Here is a 14,467-nt window from a genome sequence, read left to right on the forward strand (position 1 = left end):
AAGATTTAGGCATTATCTCTACTAAGCCGTAATATAATAGTTAAGTCTATTATAACGGGCTATCCTCAATTTATATGACACTTAAAAACAGCTTTCTATTAAAACATCTCTGTTGTTTTAAACTTCGAACAATTGGTAGTAATAGCAAGTAAATCTCATATCAATAAGTCAATTAAACAAGATAAATGTATTTAGAATAGTTACAAAACATCTAATAGTTTGTAAAGCACTTGACGGTTGGAAACTGCACTTGATGCCCCTAAAGAGGATGCTTCGTATTATCCTATTCAGGCCTAACTATTTAGTAATCGTAGACTACGACCTAGGAACATCAATCAAGCCCAGGAAAGCTACATCGCGTACAATATAAATATCCTGACAAGTGTGCATATTGAATTTGTAAAATTACAGCAATTTAGGTACCTATATGTACATATATGTGAAGATAACATAATAACATACTCTCTGAGAATTTCAGAATTTCATTTACTTTTTTTTTTTATTGCTTAGATGGATGGACGAGCTCACAGCCCACCTGGTGTTAAGTGGTTACTGGAGCCCATAGACATCTACAACGTAAATGCGCCACCCACCTCGAGATATAAGTTCTAAGGTCTCAGTATAGTTACAACGGCTACCCCACCCTTCGAAACGAAACGCATTACTGCTTCACGGCGGAAATGGGCAGGGTGGTGGTACCTACCCGTGCGGACTCTTAAGAGGTCCTACCACCAGTGAGAGTTACTTTCTGAGTACTTACTATACAAGCTTAAGTTGTCAGCTATCTTTATAAATTTATCTTTCTTAGATTATAGAACTAAAGAGACTAAAGTAAAGCAAAGTTTGTTTCATAGAAACTTAAAATGAACCCTAAAAAATTGACTGCGTATAGATATAATAAAACTACTTTTACGGTTTGCTCTTCTGGCTTTTTTTACTAATACTTTTCATTTACTACTACTACTTTACGTTTTTAAAGTGTATTATTTTCGACGTTTCGAATACTTTACAGTGTTCGTGCTTACGGATTACTAAAGTTTTGGAAACATTGGAAATAATATATATATATATCTCTTTCCCTTCAATCGGTTCCTCATTGCTGAGGATCGTGACTCCGTCCGATTCCGTCAACTAGCTGTCTTTTTTTTTATTGCCCTTGTAGCCAGACGAGCATACGACCCGCCTGATGGTGAGTGGTTACCGTCGCCCGTGGACTTCAGTAATGCCAGGGGCAGAGCCAAGCCGCTACCTGCCGCTTAATACTCTCCACAAGCCTCTTTTAAAGAAGGACAAGTCATAGCGCTCAGGAAACACCGTGGAGGGGAGCTCATTCCATAGCCGGATGGTACGTGGCAAACTCGTGGCTGTCTCCATCGATCCCGGTCTGCAGCTTGGTGGTGTGCGTCGCTGACAGGTATTTTCAGTTCCTCCGCTATTTGTATTATTTAATTATATCAACGACTGCCAAAAACTTATGAGTGTGGGATATTTTCGAAAAATATTTAACTAATAACTGTTTTCCTCGAAGGACACGAATACGTTTATAAATAAATTTTGAAATCAGATACAACTGAAGGATATATTGAAAGCGTTTAGTGCGTAGACAATGCATATTACGACGCCGGATGAGACACTCGTGTCGCAGCCGGACATTCGGCGTACCAGCTGACTGACTTCCGCTCCTCACTGATTTGGAGGAAGGGAGTACTAATACGTTATGATTATTTACTCGAATCGTATTTACTCATTGCTCATAGCAGATCTGAGCGATCTATCAAACTTTAGAGTGTGGGTAAAACGACTGACATTACGTCTAATTGTTAAGGAATAATAGGCTATGGCTGGAATAAACCCTCAGGCTATCAGCAAATTGTTAACAGAAAAAATAAGGAATAAATTATTTTCATCACTTAAAACTTTATCTTTTGTCGAACAAAAAGCTCGGTATAGTTAAGCTCCATTTTAAAACATCATATTTACGTTTTTATGTACATATAATAAATGAACAAAACGTAAGAAAATATATTTATATTAGCTGGCACGGCAAACGTTGTTTTGCCATATAAATTATTTCTAAGAAAGATAAATAACCTAGATACCGATTGCTGCGACTTCTACGGGGCTGATTTGTGAATCTAAACCATCCAGGGTGCCACCCAAACGCATACAAAAAAAATCATTCAAATCGGTCCAGCCGTTTAGGAGGAGTTCAGTGACAAACACACGCACAGAAGAAATATATATACCTATATATATAAAGATGAGTTTCAACACATACCGCATAAACGATTCGGCGATTAATGTCTATGCATAATGCCTTGCGAGAATAACATAGTTTTATTGATTAAAGTACACTTACCTAGAGAAGCCTCTGGGTCAGAAAGATCGGAGAGCGAGGGTACCTTCTGCATTGCACGGGGCTCCTCAGCTTCCTGGGGCTCACACTTTATGCCATCGGCGTTGCCACCACCCTCGTCACACTGAAACAAGTGAAAACATTTACTTATTGCTTTCATCATTAAAACCACTTAGATCAGCTTTCATAAATTGTAAATTGGGTGCCTATTACATGCTATATTCTGAAGTACAAGCAGGGTGTAATAATAAAAATAAATAATGGTTTAAAAAAACTAACCACGCTTTTTTTTACAATAAAATCATTTTTTCTTACACTATTTTTAATTCAAGTTTATTAAAATTTATTTTCTATTTTTTAGTTAGATTTTCTATAAAAGCGTTTTTTACTTAGTTTTTTTTAAGCTATTATTTATTTTTAATTTTTTAGTTGAATATTCAATTTTTTCAATCTTTTTTTAAATAGTGAATTGTTATCGGTCCTTAATAAGTATACCAAATTTCGAGTTAATCCGATGCTTTGAAGGGGGTCAAAATCATGTTACATACATACGTCTGAAGCTAATAAAAGCGTATTAATAAACAAAGACGTAATCTGTAAAGAGTTGAATATGCTACTAATTTCTAAGCTAATCGCAGTTGTCGTGTAGCTTAATATGACGTGAGGACGCAATGTAACGCGAACTCAAATAACTAAAGCAGTGATTCTCAACCACTGTTCCGCGGCACTTTTGTGTGCCGCTAAATTTCAAAAGTGTGCCGCCAAATTTTGCGAATATATAATAATGTTAATATTATTAAATTATATAATTTTAAAAGAAAATTTTTTTTAAGCATGAATATTATATATTGAAATCCACAAAAAATTAATTTATAGTATATTTTAGTTTATTTCGTATATTAAAATTTTTTGATAAACTATTTATGCAGTGTGTTGTAGTAAGTAAATAATTTTTATCTTTTTTTTTGTGTGCCGCCAAATTTTGAAATCGTTAAATATGTGCCGCAACAAAAAAAGGTTGAGAATCACTGAACTAAAGCTACACAGAACCGTGAACCGCACGAGTCACTTGCTTTTTAATAGTATCACATTGCGAGCAGCAGAAACATTTAATCGATTTAAAATAAAACTAAATCTTTCAAATCGATGTATTTAAATAAACTTAATCGAAATTCAAAATAGTTCTATATTGAATTAAGAAAAACCTGCTCTATCATGGTTTGATTGCAGTGAATTCGTTGATTTATAAAACTGAACGTATTTATTGGATTTTCGCCATTATTCATAGAATTATTCTATCTTATAATATTGTTAAAGTTTGCGGCAGAGATAGACAGGAAGGTATAGAGTTTTACTGTAGCTGCCTATGTGACTTGATAATTCGCATTCGATGACTATGAGTTCTACTTTGAAAGATATGCCATATGGCAAAGATATGCCACTTTGAAAGATATGCCATACAGCTACACATACATTACAGTTGAGTCTTCGACCTCAAGCCTCAAGCTGGTTGATCTCATTAATGTTTATAACATCCAAGAGCGACTGGACACCAGAAGAGCCGTCTCTATTCGGTCAGAGTATTTTTTTTTGGTAATACAAATGACGTTGCTCATACCTTAAAACTTTCTAACACAATACTCTTTATAAAATGCGATAATATAGATTAGGGAAAAAACGCTGAAAATGCTGAAATTCTTTAATTATTTTATAATAAAGCACAGTTGAACCGTTGAATATAATATTAGCAAGATTATTGACACTGCTAGTATCGCCATACTCAACAATGTTGGATGTCAATATTCCACCCACACAAGTCCACTTCCGTTCTCTGTTCGGACATGCTTCGCCTAAAATATTACACAGCAGACAATACTTCAGCTTCGTAAACGATCTTCTGATCTATCTTTAGAAGCGTTTCAAAGAAACAAATCGTTATTTGACTAAAAACTAAAGTTTTGCATATTATCTACATTCTCGGGCAAATACGATTTTGGAGGCCGCCGTTGCTGGTTTCAATGCAGAATTCTAATGAATTTTGAGGATTGGCGTATAATTTGGCCAGTTTTGTATTCAAACAAGAGCTTATATATATTATATTTCAAATTAATTGGTAAATTTTTAAATTTGTTTGTTCCGTTTGTTTTTTCAGACGATCATAAAGCTATATCTAAAATAAATAAATAAATCAATTTTAATAATTTTAAAAGACGCTTAAAATATTTAGACGGTTCTTAATGCGTATAGTTTTCTTTTCCTGATATTACTTATCTTAAAAAATATTGTTTTACGCACTGAGGGAGAAAAGTGGGACGTTCACGGCCGCAAATTATTGTTGACAATCGCTAGGAGATGTTCTACTTTTCCTAGGTGCTTATACCATGAAAAGTGACAACTTTGCTTTTAGTCCCTGGCAAGCGGGACAAAAGTACCCGATTCTCACCGGGAGAGAAAACCGGGGGAAAAATTCAATTAAATGCAGACCGTATTGAAATTACAGCTAGAAACATTAATAGTTCTATGTAGTGACAGCATATCAATGACCCTTTTCAATTGGTAATAACCCGTGACACTAGCCCTAATCACAAAGTGTATCAATATTACCCAATAAAAACGTCGAAATCGAATCAGGGAGTTGGGGCGACCCTCGAAGCAATCAGACGCAATCTGTTCCTATCTATGTCAAACCAACCAGGATTTATTGAATGTTGTATGGGGTTTATATTTTTTTTTTAATTTGACATTTTTTAAGATAAGTTTATTTTTTATTTTTTAGTCAAACGAGTATATGTTGAGATGACGGCTGATAGAAGAGAATGGAAGAGAAAAATTAGCTGTGCCGACCCCACATAGTGGGATAAGGTGGAGAAAAAGAAGAGAAGTCAAACGAGTATACGGCCCGTGGAGATCAGGAAAGAAAAGAACATTTTGGCATCGTTTTGACATTCTTAAATCTAAATGTGTCAAAGTTTAATTTTATACTGATGTTGTCGTGTGTGAATGATGATATAAGAGAGAGAAGAGTGAGTATTGAGATGACGGCTAATAGAAGAGAATATAATAGAAAATTTCACTGTGCCGACCCCACCTAGTGGAGTAAAGTGCAGACAAAGGAAAAGTTGTCATCAACTTGCATTGTACTCAACAATTGAGGACTTTATAAGATAGGGTCTGCTAATGCTGGATTATTCAGAGTTGCACGATTCAGAATATTATGCCAACAGAACAATCAGTCAGTAAAATAAAGGAAAAATGAAATAATTAAAATTATGCTCTACTTCAATTAAAATGGGGATGGGTGGTGATACTAAATTTATAAATATCTAAATAACGGAGTGCTTGGAAAAATGAAGTCCTCAATATAGGCGGACTACCTATGTGTCTAGAAAGCACTCTCTGATGATGTTGGAGAAGAAGGCTTGTAACATCTTTTTTCTTATCATTTATTCTTCAGTCCTATTAACTGTACGTTTACAAAAAACATTTCGACGATTGAAAAATGCACCAACTTCCACGGTGTTAAAGTGCATGTTTCACTACAGCTACGAAACAAAGGTCAAACCTGATTGTATTTCATTGCTAATCGGTCGGGAGTAATACAGAGGAGACTATAAATACATGTGTTCTGTTTTACAGACCCGAAGTCACAAAGAGAATAAGCAGAATTCAGGTTAATGAATTTTCTATTCAGTGAACCGCACGCAATGATTAAGTCGTAAACATCCTCGGGATATTTCCGTATTACAAACACAAGGGTGAAGTTACCCCCGTTTGTCTCGGCACGTGATTATCGATGCGGGGCACGATCCCAATTCACTAACGCCTCTTATTACTCAAAACGACGATTGACACACAGTTCAGATGTTTGTTAAGAAATAAACTACAAAAGGACCACTTTGAAATTAGTCTTCTCGGCTAGGGTGTTTCTATCTGATGATAGTTTTGGTCATTTACAACAATATAATGTAACAGAACCGAATGACGATTCGCTTGGCTTTATTTAAGTTGATTGAAATAAGAAGGTTAAATAATAATCTATAATACATCATCCGCAAACAACTACTAAAGAATCAGTAACAATATTAAAGTTTTAATCTTAGATCTAATATATATTACCATAATGATGTGTACCTTATTAAAGAGTGAATGCATTTTTTTCTAAATTTATTTCATTAATCGCTAAATATCGTGTAAAGAAAACGAACTAATTTAAATTAAAATAATAATATATTTTGAGTTTTATCGTACGGTACGGTATTATGAGTAACGAAAATTATTAACAAAACCGGATGAACAATGTAAGGACGTAATTTATGGAACAGTGCGTGACAGTAAAATTTTTCATATCTAATTTTTAAAGATAAAAAGTATTTCAAAAATCAATTAGTACCAGACGCTACAACATTCTTTTATTTAACATTTATACATGAATTGCAACTTTAATTATGTCAAGTTTTTTATCTATATTATATACCATAGCAAAACTAATAACTGACCTCTCCGAAGATGCTATTTGAGTAAATATTAAAGTACATTATTAGTGTAAATTAGCCGGTCCATTCGGGCGTGTCTCGTTAGGGCTGGATACGATATCCGGCTTATAATTAAAGCTATACGTCTAGTTACGTCCGCTTCGAAGGATATGAAAAATTAATCGTGATTTTTCTATGCAATCAGCTAACAGTTCGTATATCAGCTAGCCGTGCTACCCACGAGAACGTTAAGCAATACAAAATGTTGATAAAACTGTTACACTAGCAAACTTGTATTTTGTAAATATCATTGACGTTTTAAACATTCAACTACACGATATATGAATGCAACGATTTGTATTAAGCAAAAATATTGAATTTTAACTAGACAGTTATTCGTGTTTGAGTAGTTCCAGATATTCCAGTACGAAAAACTAAACTGAATTTCATTTAATTTAAATAAATAAATGAAAACGGATCATCGTGAGAGATTTACAGTGATTCAAATTGTTATTTATCTTTGCCGGAGGATTAACAAGAGTAGATAAATTGGGGTGCCTTTAAAAAGTAGCGACGTGTGACATATTGAGACAAGATCGAGGCCTCTCACACTTCACTAGCGTTTAGCTTTAGAACGACAAATTGACAATTAACAATACTAATACATTATCCACATCCTCTACAATTACCAGAATGCTGTTTGAATTATTTTCCAGATTTAAGGCGCAGTTCTCGTCACAAAATCTAAAACACACACGAAACATTTTAAATAATCGATTCAGATGTATAAATTTCCTTAAATAATTTATTTCTGTTTCGTAATTTTATGTTAAGGCGAGAAATAGACCTATCTATTATTATTATTCGTTTTTTTATATCGCATTTAATATGTCGTCATTCTTGTCGTTCAAAAAATCCGGATCGCTCTGTTACGCCCGACTTATATATACCTATTATAAAATTTTACAGTTATCGCAAAACACGATTTTAGATCGTGAGAAAAATCTGCGTTTCACAGTATAGTTTCAGATAAATAAATGGCGTTTATGGTATCAGGTTTTTATTTATTATAATTTAAGTTAAATTTAAATCCAATTAAGCTTGTCAATGTAGCGAACACTAAACTAGATTTCGATGCCGTTAGTAATATAAATATTCGCAATCCAGTTAAGATTCGTGTAACTACGTATCTCTCCGTTACATGAGTCGTCTATTATAATCAAAGGTGGCAATCTGTGCATTTGGACAAAAAAATGTTATTGATATGTCAATACAGATTGATTTGAATATAATCGTTTCCTTCAAAGAATACGGTTCAAAACCTGCATTAAATAAAGGTTAATACTTAACCTGTTATTTATCTAAGATGTCGTTCAGAAGAGTTTTGTGACTGCCAATGGAATACAAAGTCAATAATTCGTTTTTCTGATTTACCAATAATTGTCCAAAAGTCACATTGCCGGCTTTGATAATAGTCGACTCACATCTATCAAAATGATTATGAATGAAAACGAGATAAATTATTATTTACTTATTTAAAGGATATCCGTTGCGCGAACATGGTTAACGCAAGCCCATCCATTGTGTTTAAATCTTGATGAAACTTATCGTTATTCAGCTGTAATCCTCAAGAACATACGTGTACTTATTCATTCAGCATATGCCTCGACGGGAGCGATAATAAATCATGTCAGAAGATATGCTTTATAGTGACAGCTCTGGGCTGGATGGAGGTGTTAATGTCAAAACTGGCGACGGCCTCTTTATTTCACCCTTGTTATTAACAGCCCTTTCTTCAACTCTTTGCCCGATAATTTAGTGGTACTTGACTTCGGCGACCGGCATTTAAATTCAGGATCGTCAAGAATTTATATTATTACTAGCTAGCCTGACAGACTTTGCAGTGTCTCAATCGATAAATAAAAGATATAAACTTTTGTATAAAATAAACTTAAAACAAACAAAAGGAATCCGTCCGACGGGGTTACACATCAAAGGAAAAATAAAATTCTTATTTTTATATAATTCTGAGCATTTTCATATTTATCTACCTTTTAAACCTTCTCTGGACTTCCACAAATAATTCAAGACCAAAATTAGCCAAATCGGTCCAGCTATTCTCGAGTTTTAGCGAGAATAACGAACAGCAATTCGTTTTTATATATATAGATTAGAGTGAGAGAGAGAGTATTCTTTATTGTACACCAAAAAACAAATAAACAGTGCGATACATTCTATCATACTGTCTAAGTTCGGAATTCGCTTATACACTAGAAAGTAAATTTATTATGGAAACATCGTAGTCCTAAATACAATTGTGTGACACTAATACATCAATCCGGCGATTCGTAAAGAATATAAAATAAAAAATTACAAAGCGTAACCCATTCGTAAAAGTCCCTTGTATTTTTTCGTCACAGTCAGCTAATGTCGAAACTCATTAGTATAGCTTAACGTCAGTGTCACGGGCAAGTTTAAAAATATAAAAAAACAAATAAAAAGAACTAAAGATCTTTGAAATAGATGCCGGGGAAGCTTTGAGTTTGTTTTCGATACTCCTTTACGCGGTCGATGATTGATTGTTACCGTACGCGCCCGCGCGACTGTATCAAATGTACCACTTCATTAAACTCGTCTACACAACACTACAAAGTCGAAATAGCTACGTGAAAGAAGATTCATAGACGCCAGGTAATTATTAGCAGAGTCTAAAAACTACTTCGCTAAACGTAAATATACTATTCTTGGAAGGTGAAAATTTCCGTGTTTTGATTTTTTAAAAATTTATCGTTTCATTAACACATTATGAGGGTATTTCGTACTTTTTGATCGATTCGGTCTTAATATATCAGACACGGGAAACGTAACACACATTTGCGCATCGCCTATAAAGATATAAGTAAAGCAGATACAGAGAACGAAGTCGAACGTTGTTACTGTGGGGGACCAAAATAGTATTTTCTACGGTCTTCTCGAGTTTTAAACAAAATTTGAATCTAATCTATAACGTCCCGTTTATTAAAAAAAAAGTATTATTCCATTAATTACATTGCGCTTCATAATTTAACTAGCTTTTGCCCGCGACTCCGTCCGCGTGAAATAGTTACTTTGGCATAACGCTAAATTTTAACCCCCACTTCCTTTACGTAGAAAGTGAAAATATTTTTGAATTATAGAATCTTAAGGAGCCATTTAAACCCCTATTTTGAAACATTACTTATTGTTGCTTCGCTTGTATTGGTCTTACCGTGATGTTATATAGCCTATAGCCTTCCTCAATAAATGGGCCATCTAACACTGAAAGAATTTTTCAAATCGGACCAGTAGTAGTTCCTGAGATTATCGCGTTCAAACAAAGAAACTCTTCAGCTTTATAATATTAGTATATTTAATAAATAATAATAGGCGGTAATTAGAAAGTTTGTTAGTTAAAACCGGTTTCAGTTATAACGACTATAAATAGGTACCTACAGTGATTTTTATATTCCGTACAAAAAGCGTACTGCGTGTCAAAAAGGACGAGTTTGCATCACGCTCGGCTGAGTTGCGCCGGCGCATCCGGCATAGTGCAGACGATATGGCCCTTCCCTAACCACAGGGCTCCCCATTTTACATTCTCTTATTATGGTCACTTGATACGCACACATAAAATCACAGGTTTTTATTCCTATGTGAACATTTCATGATCAAACGTACAGTACTCGGTGTAAAGTAAAAAAAAACGTCTTGCAATTCCAAGCGATATGAATGAAAGGAAGTGAGCAGTTAGAAGTGACACGTTGTAAATAGGTCAATGTTACGAAGGCCGGTCTGGTGGGTTTTCTATAGAAAGTAACAAGACCTTCTTTAAGTTTCTAGATATAAATGTTAGGGAAAATTTGTACTAGTAGAGCTTTTTGAATATTATAATCTCCTAGTCTCTCTAAAATCTCCTAATACGAGATTATTAGGAAATAGTTATGTCGGAGAATCTTTTAAAGATATTGATATTTTGGGCGGCTATTTGTCAGGGAAGAGATACGCGTCCAGCATCTTCTAGTTGCGCTTACAAAATTTTGTTAACTCACCCGTAATATCGTTTTTCTCCCCACATTTATCTTCGGACTTTCGATTCTTCCTCCCTTTGCCCCAAACCTTTCTTTAAATTTGCAATCGATGGGCTCAGGCGACTATTTCAGACCACATGAATCATTAGCTCATTGATAAATAAATGTACAACAAAATTTGAAATTCTATGAAGTATTCTCAGTGGTAGATTTTGCGAAGCACTGCTCTTGCTAGGGCTAGTGTTAGCAACTTCGTAAGGCTAGAGTCTCGTGAACTTACCTACTCATTCGATGTATCTACTATGAACCCTTGAGGTCACTAGAATACAAACTAGAACCAAACCAAAAAAAACAGAAAACTGTAAAGATTTTGAATCCTCAGAAATATTATAATGACAGTAAAAAAACACGAGAGTGAACCGTAAAAATTATTTAAATATGCATATGACTCGCGAATACCGAAGAAAATTTAATTACTGCTTTGATTTATTATTATTTAACGCACTTGAATCTAGATATAATACTTATGAGTAAGAGTCTAATCTTCGTATATACGTTTATTTTATACGATGTGCAAAACAGTTTTACTAACTTATAGAAGAATCCTCCTTTCTTGAAGCTGGTTAATAAAACAGAGCAGAGAGCTTCGTTCATATTGAATCGGTATTTGAGTTGCTTTCTGTAGTAATTATAAACTAATTTACGATTGGATTTGAAAACGGTTTTATGGGGAACGTACATTTCACATTAAATTTAAATAATTATACTGTTATAGTATGTATAAATTTCATTTGAAACTTGAAAACTTATTTTAAGCCAAAACATAATTATTATGTACATAATTAGATTAGTATAATTTTAGGCATTCAAAGAGATATTAATAATATTGAAATAATATATTTTTGGCAAGGAATAATTGTGGCTGTTGGGTATTGTGCGAGCCAGTGCTCTCTCAGTTTCTGCCGCAAAGTAATTATGCGTCCCAGCCTGGTGGAGCAATCCTTATATTCTCCAGCCACAATACGGCAAGTTTAACAATATTTGCTATGTGTATGTGCATTACTATAATAATTCTCATGTTGTATTTGTTATTTTAGTTATGTGTTATTTGTTCTACACACACTCATCACTTTTTATTATTATTCTCATTATCCTCTCGCAGGTCTGCTGGAAGAGATTTCTTAAAGAAATAAGCAGTGCCTTTGTACATAATTTTCCTATTACTCTGTATTATGTCCTCTTTTCTGTATGTACATAAATAAATAAATAAATAAAATAAATAAATAATACGGTTGAGACTTCGATCGTTGGTTCTTTAACGTTTATTTATTTATGTTTTATTTTAAATACATTTGTCTGAGAGCTCTGATGATCACTTAACACCAATTGGCTGTCACCGTGGATGGTGTCGTAAATTTCGTGAACACAATAGAACAATAAAATAAAAAAGAAAATGATTCTTGGATTGGACCACCGAAGAAGGAATTGGTTTGATATCCCTCTCTGGAAGTAGAGAATTGGCAGTGTGCAATACTCGCCGCACCTACTGATTCAATAGCTCAAATTTCATTGGAATAAAACGGCATATCGCTAATGACGCGGCATTATAATTGTGAGTAATACTTCTCAACTTGATACCAACAAAATTGGTGGTTAGCAGTATCAGCAACATTGGGACTATAGTAATTCCATCAGAGCACATACCTAATAGGAACGTGAATTTCCGTAGAAACGTTCATAGGAAACCTTATCTATTAATTACACTAAAAATCGTTTTGATAAGATTACTGACAATCGCTTACATCATGAATGAAGTTGAATTTGGTTATATTAAAGTTTGTGCTATAAAACGTTTTATTTAACACTGCAGACGGACGTTTGAAAGGATTTAAATCTTCTGTCGCTCCGACCGTCGGTTGAGACAGAACTCATGCAAAGTAAACTGGGGGCAAGGTGATACGTTTTGCGCGGATCGTATGCCCTCATCTGATGGACGCTTGCAAGATAATTCTTTGAAATCGTGGCACTTTAACAAACATTCAACATAAACTTCAACTTTCTCTGGAATGACTTGGACCCCATTTAAACTCAATTTCTCCCTTTATAATCCATAGCGACGAATTGAGCATGCGATCCCAGATAGCCTGTAGGAGAGTAGCTAACATGTACGACGCCAGTCTTAATAGTATCATAGCAGCAAACTAAAACGACATTTATTCTCCGACAATCCAGAAACCTATGCATTTGCAAGGTCGTTTTAAGTTTTCGTCAAATGGTATCTTTAATTCCCCTTGTTTGATTCTGTCGAAAAATTTTTACATTGGAATTTAGTAACGAGAGCCTTATCTTGGTTTTCCACATCCTCAAGATGTTATTCAAGGCACCCTATACGTTGGGCCTAAATAATCCGCTTCATCCACTGGGAGAGCAAGAAAATTGTTGTGTTGGGACCGTAATTCTTAAGGTAATTCGTAAGGCCTTTCTTGATCCATAGAGTAAGCTTGAAATACATCGCAGTAGAGGATATCTTGGGGGCGGGATATACCGATGCGGTTAAGACTTTACCTCAAGGTGGACGGTGTCGTTAATTTCCTAGAGTGTAGAGTTCGATAACTGTTCATAATCATGAGAAATTCGATGAATCGTTTTTAAAAGTCTTAAAAAATTGCAAATTATAATCAAAACGCTCTATAGAATTTATAATAAGATCGTCTTGGACCGGTTCTAGATCTAGTTTCGAAAAGAAAAAAAAAACACTCGTTAATAGCAAGCCAAATTAAAATTTCAAATAATTATATTTTTAAATCCTGGTTATTTTGGTTAAGTCATTAAGGCAAACCCATAAAATTATTGTATTGCATCAGTTCTTAATAAGTTCGAAAATAGTAAATTATGCACCAAGGGAGAAAAGTAGGACATTTCCTCCCGCGTGTAAAATTGCCACCCGAGCCGAAGGCGATGCTCATAAAAAAACAATTTAACTGTTTTTTAATTTTTAAATAAACTAGGTACTACTAATTGAATAAGAACTGTCTGATGAACTCATCTTTGTTTAATACTTCACTATTAAATTTTATTGCCTTTTGTTTATTTCACTTTTACACTAAACACAATATTGCAGATTACCCGAGCACAACAATGGCAGAGAATTTTAGGTGCGTGAGAGCAGACGTAGACACTAACGCGCATGCGCAGTTGTCAGTACCCAGGGAGGAAAAGTAACACTTTCTTCCCTGTACAGCGGGAGGAAAAGTTAGACTTTCTTCCCTGTACAGCGGGAGGAAAACCGAACCTTCGGCGCAGGTATAAAATAATCAGGTAGGTAGGAAATAATCATTACTTAATAATATTAATAATTCATTACTTAATATTCATATTAATAATCATTACTTACCAAGTCTAGTCTAAGACTGAACGAGACATGTTTCCTTGGAGGAGGCGCCACGGCGGTTGGAGCCTCGTAAAAGGCTGCCTCCTCGAGTCCATAGTCGGACTCGCTCTCCGTCCACTCCAGCTTCATAGTGCTGGGACTGTAAAAAATAAAAACCCAATGTAATGAAATACGTACTCCACAAATGTTCACGATGAAGGGT

General features: G+C 34.6%; 1 protein-coding gene across 2 annotated transcripts in view; it reads right to left on the minus strand.

The window, feature by feature from the left end:
* The window catches only part of pnt (ETS transcription factor pointed), a 186,626-nt gene that overhangs the window by 148,122 nt on the left and 24,037 nt on the right, over positions 1-14,467 (minus strand). For both annotated transcript variants that reach the window (XM_089738647.1, XM_089738646.1), the window contains exons 2-3: positions 14,269-14,404; positions 2,360-2,480 (exon numbers count right to left, since the gene is read on the minus strand). In XM_089738647.1, the coding sequence (XP_089594773.1) occupies positions 2,360-2,480; positions 14,269-14,394 (247 nt within the window). In that variant the 5' untranslated portion in view covers positions 14,395-14,404. The remainder of the gene's footprint in view (positions 1-2,359; positions 2,481-14,268; positions 14,405-14,467) is intronic.

This window comes from Bombyx mandarina, chromosome 25 (assembly GCF_030267445.1).
Source record: "Bombyx mandarina strain Sakado chromosome 25, ASM3026744v2".
Taxonomy (NCBI): domain Eukaryota; kingdom Metazoa; phylum Arthropoda; class Insecta; order Lepidoptera; family Bombycidae; genus Bombyx; species Bombyx mandarina.